At 42.6% G+C, this 12,445-nt stretch overlaps 1 protein-coding gene across 4 annotated transcripts in view; it reads left to right on the forward strand.

Annotated features, from left to right (window-relative positions):
- Positions 1-12,445, forward strand: part of LOC115253773 (gonadotropin-releasing hormone receptor) — a 217,736-nt gene that overhangs the window by 77,283 nt on the left and 128,008 nt on the right. For all 4 annotated transcript variants that reach the window (XM_029871899.2, XM_062855693.1, XM_062855694.1 and 1 more), the window contains one exon: positions 8,631-9,611. In XM_029871899.2, coding sequence (XP_029727759.2) covers positions 8,718-9,611 — 894 coding nt within the window. In that variant the 5' untranslated portion in view covers positions 8,631-8,717. The remainder of the gene's footprint in view (positions 1-8,630; positions 9,612-12,445) is intronic.

Consider the following 12,445-nt stretch of genomic DNA (forward strand, 5'->3'; position numbering starts at 1 on the left):
GATAGTAAGTTCAATAAATAAACATTAAATATCTTGTAGTTTTGAAGCTGCAGAAATAGTGAGCTGCTGTCAGAAGGTTTCATTTTTCCCAAGAAGTTGCGTCTCTAACATACATCACTGAACAACTCCCCACAATCACATAGTGTTAGCGACGCATCCCCACGTTTGGCAACCTTGCCAATTAACGATCGTGGTACAACGTAGACGACGAAGACGGATGACAGTATGTGAACTACAATAGAATATAGGAAGAGTTTATGCGATAGCGCACATGCTTTTAGATGATCGATGATCAGATTGTGAATTTAATACATTTCCTAATATTTCCGATTCCAAAAGTCCATCAATTTGTTACCAATAGTGAGCGTTTTGGAAATACCGTGGTTCAGTGACTGGCTGTAGTGTGATATGCTGATTTTGATGAATTTTATATGATCATAAAATAGGTTAGCTAGAGTGAATCGTTTATTGAATTGCAATACCCTAAAGATTATACTATGTCTCCATAGCAATCCCAGATGCTAGTATTGGACCACTAGTCAAGCCGCTAATTGGCAATTATAACAATCGGACTAAGTATGACATTTTTCCTCTTGAATTATACAATGCCTTATTATAATATCATAATCTTAACTTTAGCACCAGAGATCTGAATTACCAACCAATTGTTCGAGGATAAATTCAGCATTAGGGTGAACCGAATTTGTAAGCTCGCTATAATATAAGAAATCGAATTGGAAATTGAATTAACGAAATATACTTTCAGCTTAAAGCGTGTTGCTATAAAGAATCGGTCTACTTTTCCTCGAACACATAGTGTACTTGAGATTTCGCTATGTTTCAACTACTTTAAACACTATAAACGAGGAATATGCGACTTACACAGTGAATTTGTTTTTTTACCAAGCGAAATAAATCGCTGAAACGAAACCAGTAAATATTATTGTGAATACAGCAAATTAAGTAATGATGCAATAGTTGATCAAGCAGCAAATCGACGTATGTCATACTTACAGTTAGGCTCAGAGTGGTAACAGCAACTAAACAATGTTTGCGTGATCCTCCAGCAAAAATATTGACGAATCGCATTTTCATCGATTTTTAGCGATTTGAAAAATTGTTTCGTAAAACGTAAGTGGTGCAAGAAGGCCATCTGCCATGGGGTGAGATGCCGCTTCATGAAAACATTCAAAAATTAAGTCCATTATTTTCGGGCATTTCCGACTTTTTCCCCCACTGTCCACTTTTATCGTATACTCAATACGAGTGTCAGACCCCGTCCTCCCTAAACAATGATGGTCATATTTGAATGACCCCTAAGATGGATAGCGTACACGCAGTGGTCACCACGGGCGGGTGCTCGATCGAGTCTCGTCACTCACTGAAGCTTCTTGGAGTCATGGTCAACGACAAGTTGAACTTCAGTAGTCATGTCGAGTATGCTTGTAAGAGGGCGAGTATGGCGGTTACGGCATCGGCATTATCTTGGATGATGCCAAACAGTTCGGCAGTTGTCTCGAGAAAGTGAAAGCTGCTCGCGTCAGTATAGCAATGTCCATACTACGGTATGGTGCCGTCGCATAGTCGAACGCGCTCAAAGTGAAGATGAATGTAGATAGACTAGAAAGCACACATAGGCTAATGTGGCTTAGGGTGGCCAGTGCATACCGGACCGTCTCGAAAGACGCGGTATGTATACTGGCGGGCATGATGCCGATAGCACTAGTGTTAGCCGAGGATGTTGAGTGCTACGAAGAAAGAGGTACAAGAGGTGCGCGACAAAACGCCAGAGGTTCGTCCATGGTGAAATGGCAGAAAGTCTGGGACTCTTCGACCAAGGGTAGATGGACACACAGGCTCATACCGAGCGTGTCACGGTGGACGTGTGGGCCCCATGGCGAAGTGAACTTTCACCTGACACAATTCCTGTCGGGTCATGGGTGCTTTAGGTGGTACTTGCACAGGTTCGGGCATGCAGATTCGCCCTCATGTCCGAATTCCCTCTTCAAAGTCAAAGTATAAACACAAGATACCTACCCGTTTGTCCACAATAATTCCAAGCTTCACAGCAATGTAGCGAATTCAACAGCGGTGTCACCCCACTGGTCATGGGCGATGCTCCTCCAGATTGGAGATTACAGTTTCTCCGAACATTCACGGTTCCCAGGTCTTCTTCGATATGAAAAACTTGTGCGGCTAGACCAGTTCTACAGGAAAGTCACGGAGTAACCACACTTTTTTAAATATTTAAGATAAATGTCACGGCCTACCATCTAAACTGTCCAATTAATTTGAATTCCGACAGGGATTGCGACTAGATGACGTGCTGGTCCAGATTAAGGATTATGGGGGGCCGGGGCCGAAGCGGATAAGGGCCCCCTTTGAAGCTACAAAAGCGGCAAGTAAAACATTGTCTTTGTTTTTGAACAGTACGCCGAACCATAATCTAGCAAAATTCCGGAAAACCATACATCTCCGTAGAGGGTTCCCGGCTAGCTTAGTATTGATCACAGTATACAGGGTCAAATATTTGCCCAAAATCAAACAAATTCTCAAACATCTTGTTTGAATCGATCGAATTTTCAGATGTTTGGTCTTTAGTTCTTGTTCAAATGTTTGACCCTGTGACGTAAAAATTATACAATAAATACATTTGGAATCGAGCACATGAACAGAACAAGTTCCCGGGCCATGAGGACGAAAAACAACAAAAATAGATGTAGCACCTTGCATACCGCAGCCATTTACTATTGAAGTTATAAATACGAATTTTCCCCTTCCTCAAAGCGTGGAGTTCAACAATCTGAGCAGCCAGCCACCTTTTTTCCCACGATCTTAATCGTCGTCATCACAATGCTAATCGCTGTCACGCCACGCCAACACCCCTCCATCGCACGGTAGCCGGCTTCCTTTACACAGTGAAAGCCACATGCCACGATGCCCTGTGTCTGAGGGTATACCTACTGGCACAGCTGCAACGAGGTGCAACGCATGTTGATGTACTTTTCAACCGCAAAAGCTTCATTTGAAAGCGTTTGACCTGCTAAATGAGTGCAATTAAATCGTTTCTACAAGCGCGTGCATGCATTTAGTTAGCGCACGGGTCAAGGGAGCGGATTTCTGCCCTCATCCATGGTGTGATCGATATTTGTTTGTTTATGGCAGGCTGCTCACTGCTCAGTGTAGAATGTAAATGAACTACTGAGAGCTGGAATTGTGTTTTCTCGGAAATAAGCCGATTATAATCCAAACATGCTCATAAACTCGAGTTTGCATTCATGATGTGTGTTTGTTTCTTGAAAATATGTCTTAATCGAGAACATAGGTCTTGCCACTGTAGATAGACAATACAGGACCTAAAGTACGGCAGTAGTAAAGGGATTTTCATAGATGTAACATTTAACTCAATAGATATACTGCTTGAGTTCAGTCTAAACGGTCCTGACAGTACATACACATACATACATTTATTTGTTCAACATCACATTTAAGACAAGTCATAATCAACAATAGTACGCCACAATACTCGGTTTGTGGCTGCCGCTCTCCATTCTCGGTCGCGCCCAATGCTCGTCAGGTCATGCCCATCGCGCTCCACGCCTCCTTGTACTAACCGGATCAGTTGCAAACACCAGATTTGCAGGGTTGTTGTCCGGCATTTTTGCAACATGCCCTGTTCACCGTATCCCTCCGGCTTTGGCCACCTTTTGGATGCTGGGTTCGCCGTAAAGTGCAATGAACTCGTGGTTCGTCCTTCTCCGCCAAACACCGTTCTCCTGCACACCGCCGAAGATCACCATTTGCACGCGTCGCTCGAAAACTCCGAGTGCTTGCAGGTCCTCCTCGAGCATGGTCCATGTCTCGTGTCCATAGAGGATCACCGGTCTTATTAGCGTTTTTACATGGCGCATTTGGTGCGTGGGTGATTCTTTATCGACCGCAGTTTCTTCTGGAGTCCGTAGTAGTCCCGACTTCCGCTGATGATGAGCCTCCGAATTTCACGGCTCACGTTGTTGACAGCCGTCAGTAAGTATCCGAGGTAGACGAATTCCTCCACCACCTCGTAAGTTTCCCCGTCTATCGTAACATTACTACCCAAACGGATCCGGTCTTATTCGGTTCCGCCTACCAGCATGTACTTTGTTTTTGAAGCATTCACCACCAGTCCGACCTTTGCTGCTTCGCGTTTCAGGCGGGTGTACAGCTCTGCCACCGTTCCAAATGTTCTGGCGATAATGTCCATGTCGTCCGCAAAGCACACAAATTGACCGGATTGTGTGAAAATCGTTCCCCGGCTGTTGAGCCCGGCTCGTCGCATCACACCTTCCAGGGCGATATTGAAGAGTAGGCATGAGAGTCCATCACCTTGTCGCAGTCCCCGGCGAGATTCGAATGAACTGGAAAGTTCACCCGAAACCCTTACGCAGTTTTGCACACCGTCCATCGTTGCTCTTATCAGTCTAGTCAACTTCCCAGGAAAGCCGTTTTCATCCATGATTCTCCATAGCTCTGCGCGGTCGATACTGTCGTATGCCGCTTTGAAGTCGATGACCAGGTGATGCGTTGGGATCTGGTATTCACGGCATTTATGGAGGATTTGCCGTACGGTGAAGATCTGGTCCGTTGTCGACCGGCCGTCGATGAAGCCAGCTTGATAATTTTCCACAAACTCATTCGTTTAAGGCGAAAGATGACGGAAGATGATCTGGGATAGCACTTTGTAGGCAACATTCATAATAGTGATCGCGCTACAGTTCTCACATTCCAAATGGTCGCCTTTCTTGTGAATGGGGCAGATTACCCCTTCCTTCCACTCCTCCGGTAGCTGTTCGGTTTCCCAGATCCTGACTATCAGCCGACGCAGGCAGGTGGCCAACTTTTCTCGGCCCATGTTGATAAGTTCAGCTGCGGTAACATCCTTACCAGCTGCTTTGTTAGTTTTGAGCTGATGAATGGCATCCTTAACTTCCCTCAGCGTGGGAGTTGGTTCATTTCCGTCCTCCGCTACACTGGTGTCGTCGTTTCCTCCGTTGCCGAGGTCTCCCGTGCTTACGTTCTCCACGCCATTCAGGTGCTGATCGAAGTGCTGCTTCCACCTTTCGATCACCTCACGTCCGTCCGTCAAGAGGCCTCCGTCCTTATCCCTGCACATTTCGGCTCGCGGCACGAAGCCATTGCGGGATGCGTTGAGGCTCTGATTGAAATTCCGTGTTTCTTGGGAACGGCACAGCAGTTCCATTTCTTCGCACTCCCCTCCTTCCAAGCGGCGCTTTTTTTCCCGAAAGAGGCGGGTCTGCTATTTGATTTCCGCTTCTGTTTATAACGTTCCACGTTCTGTACGGTCCCTTGCTGCAGCATTACCGCCCTCGCTGCGTTCTTCTCCTCCAAAACCGTTCTGCACTCTTCGTCGAACCATTCGTTCAGTCGATTCCGTTCCACGTACCCGATGATGCTTTCGGCTGCGTCGTTGATGGCTGATTTCACTGAACTCCAGTAGTCCTCTAGAGGGGCCTCATCGAGCTCGCCCTCGTCTGGCAACGCGGCCGCGAGATTCTGCGCGTATGCTGAGGCGACATTCGGTTGTTTCAATCGCTCTAGGTACCGTACATTTTTGATGACGGAGAGTTTTGGGCGCAGTTTGACCATCACCAGATAGTGGTCGGAGTCAATGTTGGCGCCGCCGCCACTATATGTCCTGACGTCGATAATGTCGGAGAAGTGCCGTCCGTCAATCAGAACGTGGTCGATTTGAGATTCCGTCTGTTGTGGTGATCTCCAGGTGTAATGATATGGGAGGCTGTACGTGTGTGTGTTTTTTTTTATGATGATCATGACGTCGTGGCTTGGGCAGCGATCGTACTCGCGTTCGAGCTGCACGTAAAATGCTGTGCACGTTTATTATGCTGAAGTTGAAGAATCGGCCCTTGATCCTGAATCTGCACATTCTTTAGTAGATCGGCCACCAACCAATCACGCGCCTCTGCATATCACCCATCACGATGAAAGCTGTTCCCAACTCGTGTGTGTTGCCGTAGCTCTGGTATATGGTATGATTACCTCAAAACGTTCGTACCATGGATCCTGCCCAACACACCTCCTGCAGCGCTACGATGTTGAACCCGCAGTCCTTCAGTAGATCGGCAAGTATGCGGGTGCTCCTAATGAAGTTGACAGATCGGCAGTTCCACGTACCGAGTTTCTAATCACAAGTCCTTTTTGTTCGCTGGGGTCGTTGCCGTAGGTCTCGGTTCGCATTATTCTGTTGCTGATTTTCCGTTACAATGGTTTTTCTTACGGCTGGCTCGTAGGGCCTGAAACCAGGCCCCTACTTTTCGGAGGACCATAAGTAGTACACAGTTGAGCTTAGAGTCCTTCCCTGGCACTCGGACGTAGATCAGCCGCCCCTAACATGGGGATCAGACGCTGTTGTGAGCCGCTCCTCCTTGAGAACAGACGCTCAGATTTGCAGAACCAAACCTCACTTCCCTGTCAGTCTAAGACCAAAGTTCCCACCGGGAATAGTTACCCGACCTCCCTAAGATTTCTCGCAACCCGGCCGGTGCCACGCGGAGGCAGGGATAGAAGTTGCTGGGCAGAGACTAATGGATCTCAATGGGATCCGAATTGCGCGGACTGCTCAGACTTTACCGTGCCTTACATAACATCTTCTTAAAGTTCTGCAGCACTAAGTGCTAATGAGTTGCATACTGCGCCCCTCACAGTAAAAAAAATTACGTAGTTTATTGACATACACTTATATCTAATTAGATGAAACAACATTCGTAATCTGTACACTGAGGCAAAAACACTTAGGATTTGCATAAGTTGTAACTTACGAATGGATGATTTTTCTGTTTCATTTCTCGCTTATTTATTTTATAGTTGTTGTGCTTGCGTTTCATATCTACAACTTATGATTGCCATAAGCGGCATGGTTGTGAAAAAATCATAATTAAAAACTATGAAAATCGTTTCAATAAGGGTATGGATTCCAATTTGCTGAAGCTTGGACAAACACACATTGCTCACAGATCTGTATTCGGAACTCGTTCGGAACTGAAGGACATAAAAAGTTAAATTGCCTTCATTTCGTAATTTCTAAAGTGTCCAGGAATTCTCCGCCATAATCAACAACAAATCTGGGATTTCGTAAGTAATACGATCGGCTGTTCTTAATCGAACTTAACGAATAAATAAAAGTGACAAGAAGCAAATTTGACGGTCATTTTTTTGCCACAGAATGTTCCCTACTTATGTAAACTTAAATGAAAGAACAGTCAAACGCGCTCCTTGTCCTTTTATTTTAAATTATCAATCAAGAAAAGTCGATCATATAACTTACGGAGTAATTCCAAAATACAATGTCATGCCATGATTTAGAATAAAAATAATTCATATAAAATTAATAAAGTTGAAATACGAATATTATTTTACTTGCGCCATGAAATTCATAATTAACAATAACGTTTTCCATAAGTATTAGTAGTTGAATTTAATAAGAGAAAACATACGATAATCATAATTTTTATCCGATGATATTCACAACTGAAAACTTATGATATTCGTAAGCCACTGGATATTGAATTTTTCCTTCTTAATCATAAGTGGAATTTATGGCTTTCAACAATAATCGTAGTGTCGCCAAATCATAATGGATTCTTAAGTTCTTCCTAAGTATTTTTGCCTCAGTGTACAGCGTTGTATAAATGCGAGTGGAGTAGGGGTATTAGGGGCATAATGGACACCCTAAGCAAATGAGTATGTTAGGCCTGTATAACAGACAAAAATTTATCATATTATCAGTTGGCTTACAAATTTAACTTGTTTGCTACGTATTTCAATCATTTACAGTTGGTAGAATGTCATTATTGTGAAGAAACAATGAATTAAAAGCCGTGTGTTTTTTTGTGGCTGGCAGGAAAGGTATGGGGCGAAATGGACACCCATCGGGGCATAATGGACACCCCTGCATATTTTATGCTGTATCTTTGAGAATATCGACCAGTTAAGTAATTTGCCAACGGAGATCAATACCACAGATATAATACTCCATCTTAGACGAGTTGACATAACTTCAAAGTTAAGTAAATAAATTTTAGGCTAAAAAATCGGATTGAATTTTTTCAAACTCTCTAAAACGCCTAACAGTATGCAACGCACGTACATCCATTCATAATTGCCAGTGTTCATTTCACCCCGAATAGACTACAACATTAAAATTGCTATTTTCAGTGTGTTCTGATCAAAAATATAAAACTTCATCCATTGCTAAATTTACGTATACATGTAGATAAGCTAACAATTCACTTGTTTATATGGTGGACACACTCAATCACTCGTAATACCTTATTTGCTGCTGCTTCGAAATTATAAGAAATCCACCATTTTAAAAACATACTTCAATTTCAATGATATTTTGGTTATTTTGAAGGAATATAAATGGTACTTTTGAAAAATAGAGCAATGAGTTGTTCCTTTACACTTATGCATTGAAAGTTTTACATAAAAGTCAACGGTTTCGGCAAAAACAGGGGTGTCCATTTCGCCCCGGGTGTCCATTATGCCCCTAACCCCCCTACATATTCAAACTTTTTAAATTCTTTCAACTTCCATTTTTTTCTTTCCAACAGAACTGATGCTCTATCATCATCAAGCTCCAATGACGGACATTCGCCGACCTTAGCTCGGCAACCCCAGCCAAGTGTCCCTCGAAGACAATGACAACCAATCTATCATCTATTCTGTTCGAATCACTGTACACTAATATTGCTGCCGCGGCAAACGCTACCAATAATGGATCCACATCGGACAGCTACACGACCGATGATGCATTCATCGGCGGAGCACAGTGGACACCGGGGGGATTGGTTTCCCTGTTGGCCACCGAGCGTTCAGAACCCATCACCACATCATCATCATCATCACCATCATCATCAGCGTTCGATGCCGCCGCCAATGGCACCGGATGGAACAAAATCCCCAACCAGCAGCCACTCCTTCTGGTACCCGCCTATCTATCAACGCTGGCAACGATGGCCTCCAACTTCGTAGAAACGAACGCAACGACCAACGTGACACTTTCCTACGAAGACTGCGGCCTGCTCAATGTGACGTACGGTCCGGATGGCCTCAGCAACAGCCACCCGTGGATCCTGTGCCTGCCGCACGCGCCCACACTCAGCAAAACGGGCGTCATTCGAGTTGTGGTCCTGTCGGCGATGGCCATCGTTTCGCTGCTCGGGAACATCGCGACCATGTGGAGCATCCAGAAAAATCGCAAATCTCGCCGACTGGCGCGACACAATTGGAGCGCCATCTACTCGCTGATTTTCCACCTCTCCATAGCGGACCTGCTGGTCACGGTGTTCTGCATCATCGGGGAAGCGGCGTGGAGCTACACGGTCGAGTGGGTCGCCGGAACGGTGGCCTGCAAGCTGTTCAAGCTGCTCCAAATGTTCAGTCTGTACCTGTCGACCTACGTGCTGGTGCTGATCGGCGTTGACCGGTGGGTGGCAGTCAAGTATCCGATGAAATCGCTCAACACGGCCCGCCGGTGCCATCGGTTTCTGTGCGGGGCCTACTCGCTGTCGTTCCTGCTCAGCATTCCACAGGTGAGTTTTCGTTTATTTGACTGGATCAAATGGTGTGTGTGACTGGACGTGAAAAATGTTTGGCATATTTTTCATGCGATAGCACAGTCTCAAATTTCGCCACTTCAACAAGTGCAAAACAACCATGGTTCATCGATAATACAGAATTAGGGAGCTTTTCAGCGCGTGATTTTTTTTTTACAATTTCTCTGTTCGAGTCACTTCCCAGGCTGAAGAAAATAACAAATAAAGATCAATTTTCGCCCGTAGAAACGAATAGATGGATGGCAATAAGCTCTTATTATTAACCCATATCCGCCCAGCGTCCTATAAATAGGACAGTCCTTTTGATGTGAATATCTCCAGAATTATGCAAAATTTTAAAATACTTTCTTCAGAGAAGATGTTCTCCACTTCCATATCATGCTCATAGTGGACAATATAGTTTATGACTGGTTCACTAGGTGGCGTAAACGATGCAGCAAAGATTACATATTGTCACGATTTTATAAGCTTCATTTCCAATGTGATTAAAAAATATTTCCCTGGAATCTTGACAATGGTTAATAATTGATAGTTCATTTCTTCGGTAGAGTTGTTAATCAATACATGCAAAAGTCGATATATGTATGATTGTATGTTTATATGCTTGTATGTTTGTATGCTTGTCTATTTGTATGTTGAAATGTATGTACGTATGTATATATGTGTGAATGATCCGGCAGAACTCTGGAATTCGTCAATATATTTCAATCAAATTTGGCATACACATTCCTTAGGATGTGGAGGTGATAGTAGGGGTATTGGAATTCAAGATGGCGACTTAGGTTCCAAAATGGCGGTTAAAACTCCTGAACATATGCTTTTTAACGGCAATGCTGCTTCGGGTACTATGCAATTTGGATAGATTAAAATATTAACGCGCACTAAAACGGCAAAAACTAGCAATAGCCAATATCTCACAAAAATATTTATTAAAACGATCAAAGTCTTTGGTCACAGAGAAAAGTTCCTTCTTTTTATCATCTGCGCCAAAAACATTTGAAAAATATCCATAGGTCTTCCAGTTATTCAGCAAAAACCTGAATTTTTATTGCTTCGCCCATACAAAGTGTTAGGCGATTTTGATCAAGTTTATTGCTAATTTCTAATTTTTAATTGAGCGATAATATAGCAAATTCTTCTTATGAAGCCCTATCGATAGATATCAAAATGGCAGCTATATTATCGCTCAAATAAAAATTAGAAATTAGCAATAAACTTGATCAAAATCGCCTAACACTTTGTATGGGCGAAGCAATAAAAATTCAGGTTTTTGCTGAATAACTGGAAGACCTATGGATATTTTTCAAATGTTTTTGGCGCAGATGATAAAAAGAAGGAACTTTTCTCTGTGACCAAAGACTTTGATCTATGATACCATTCAATATGGGTATCTATCGATCGGGCTTTATGAGAAAAAAGGTGGATGGTAGGGTAGTGGTTTGGGCAAACGGTGGAGCATACGGTCGGGTAGGGGATAGAGTAAAGGGAGTGGAGTAGAAGGTTAGGGTAGAGGATAGGGTAGACGAAGAGGGTAGGATAGAGAGTAGGGTTGAGAGTACACAGATCGAAAAAAGAGTGTAAAATTCTGTGACATATGATGCACATAATTGGAGCGTGAGATATCATAGAAGTTTACATGACATATCATGTAAAAGTCATGAAATATCATGTAAACTTCCATTATACGTCATGTAATTCAGCATGACTCTGAGTATTTACATGATATATAACACAAATTTACATGATATATCATGTAAACCATCTTAACACTAAGTTTACATGACTGAAATGAAGTTTACATGACGTGTAAATCTCATTATTTTTATCTGTGTAGGAAAAAGGTTAGGGTAGAGAGTAGGGTATACGGTACGATAAGGCACAGTATAGACTAGAGGGTACGGTAAAGCAGGAGTTCTCAGACTGTTTCAGCTTGCGACCACCTTTTGGTTATCACAGAATTTGGTGACCCACCAGCACGTTTTTGCATAGCATAAGTGAATTGAAGAAATTTGGACTGACTTTGAGAATAAATACATTCATCGCTTCCACAGGTTTTGGTAACCGTACGCATTTTTATATATTTTTTATTTAGAGTGCTCTTATCGTTTCTTTTTTTTTTTTTTTTGAAAAATCAGTTTGCTGTCCAAAAGATCAGTTTCAGTATACTCTTTGAGATAAGTTTCAATGTTTCTATTACAAATTTAACCAGTCTGGTTCCATGCAACACTACGAAAAACCTCAGATTGTAGGTGTTCTATAATACATTCTAGATATAATGAAAACATAGAATTTATACAAAGACTTTGAAACCATTATGGTACAGTGACCCCACACCGATGAATCACCTTAAATTTTGTACACTATTTATGAATCACCATGTTGATCAAATGGAGTGATCCATAAACTGTGGTCATTTTTGCCGATTCATAAATTGTGGGGTCACTGTATTTGTAGGCTTATGCAAAACTTTGAAAATGTCAAATGAAACACCAAAGAAATGAATAAATGATTTCAGCGTTAAAGTTAAAGTTGTAGCGTTAAAATTGCAATTCCATAATCACGGCGAGTAGGTTAACACCAAATACAGTTTTTAATATTAAAGTGCTGCTGGATTGTCAGAACAGTCCTCTTGAAATGTTTATTCAGTCTCTAATAAATAATTATTTCACTTTTATTATATTAAAATAAATTTTCCGCGGATGGAGGCGAACCAGCCTCAGGCTGAAAATCTCCCTAATAAAGGAAAAAAACTTCTCTGCTTTTCTTATTTCTAAAAATTATTGAAATTAAGCAGAATTTTATAGAAGTTA

Source organism: Aedes albopictus, chromosome 3 (genome assembly GCF_035046485.1).
Source record: "Aedes albopictus strain Foshan chromosome 3, AalbF5, whole genome shotgun sequence".
Classification (NCBI taxonomy): domain Eukaryota; kingdom Metazoa; phylum Arthropoda; class Insecta; order Diptera; family Culicidae; genus Aedes; species Aedes albopictus.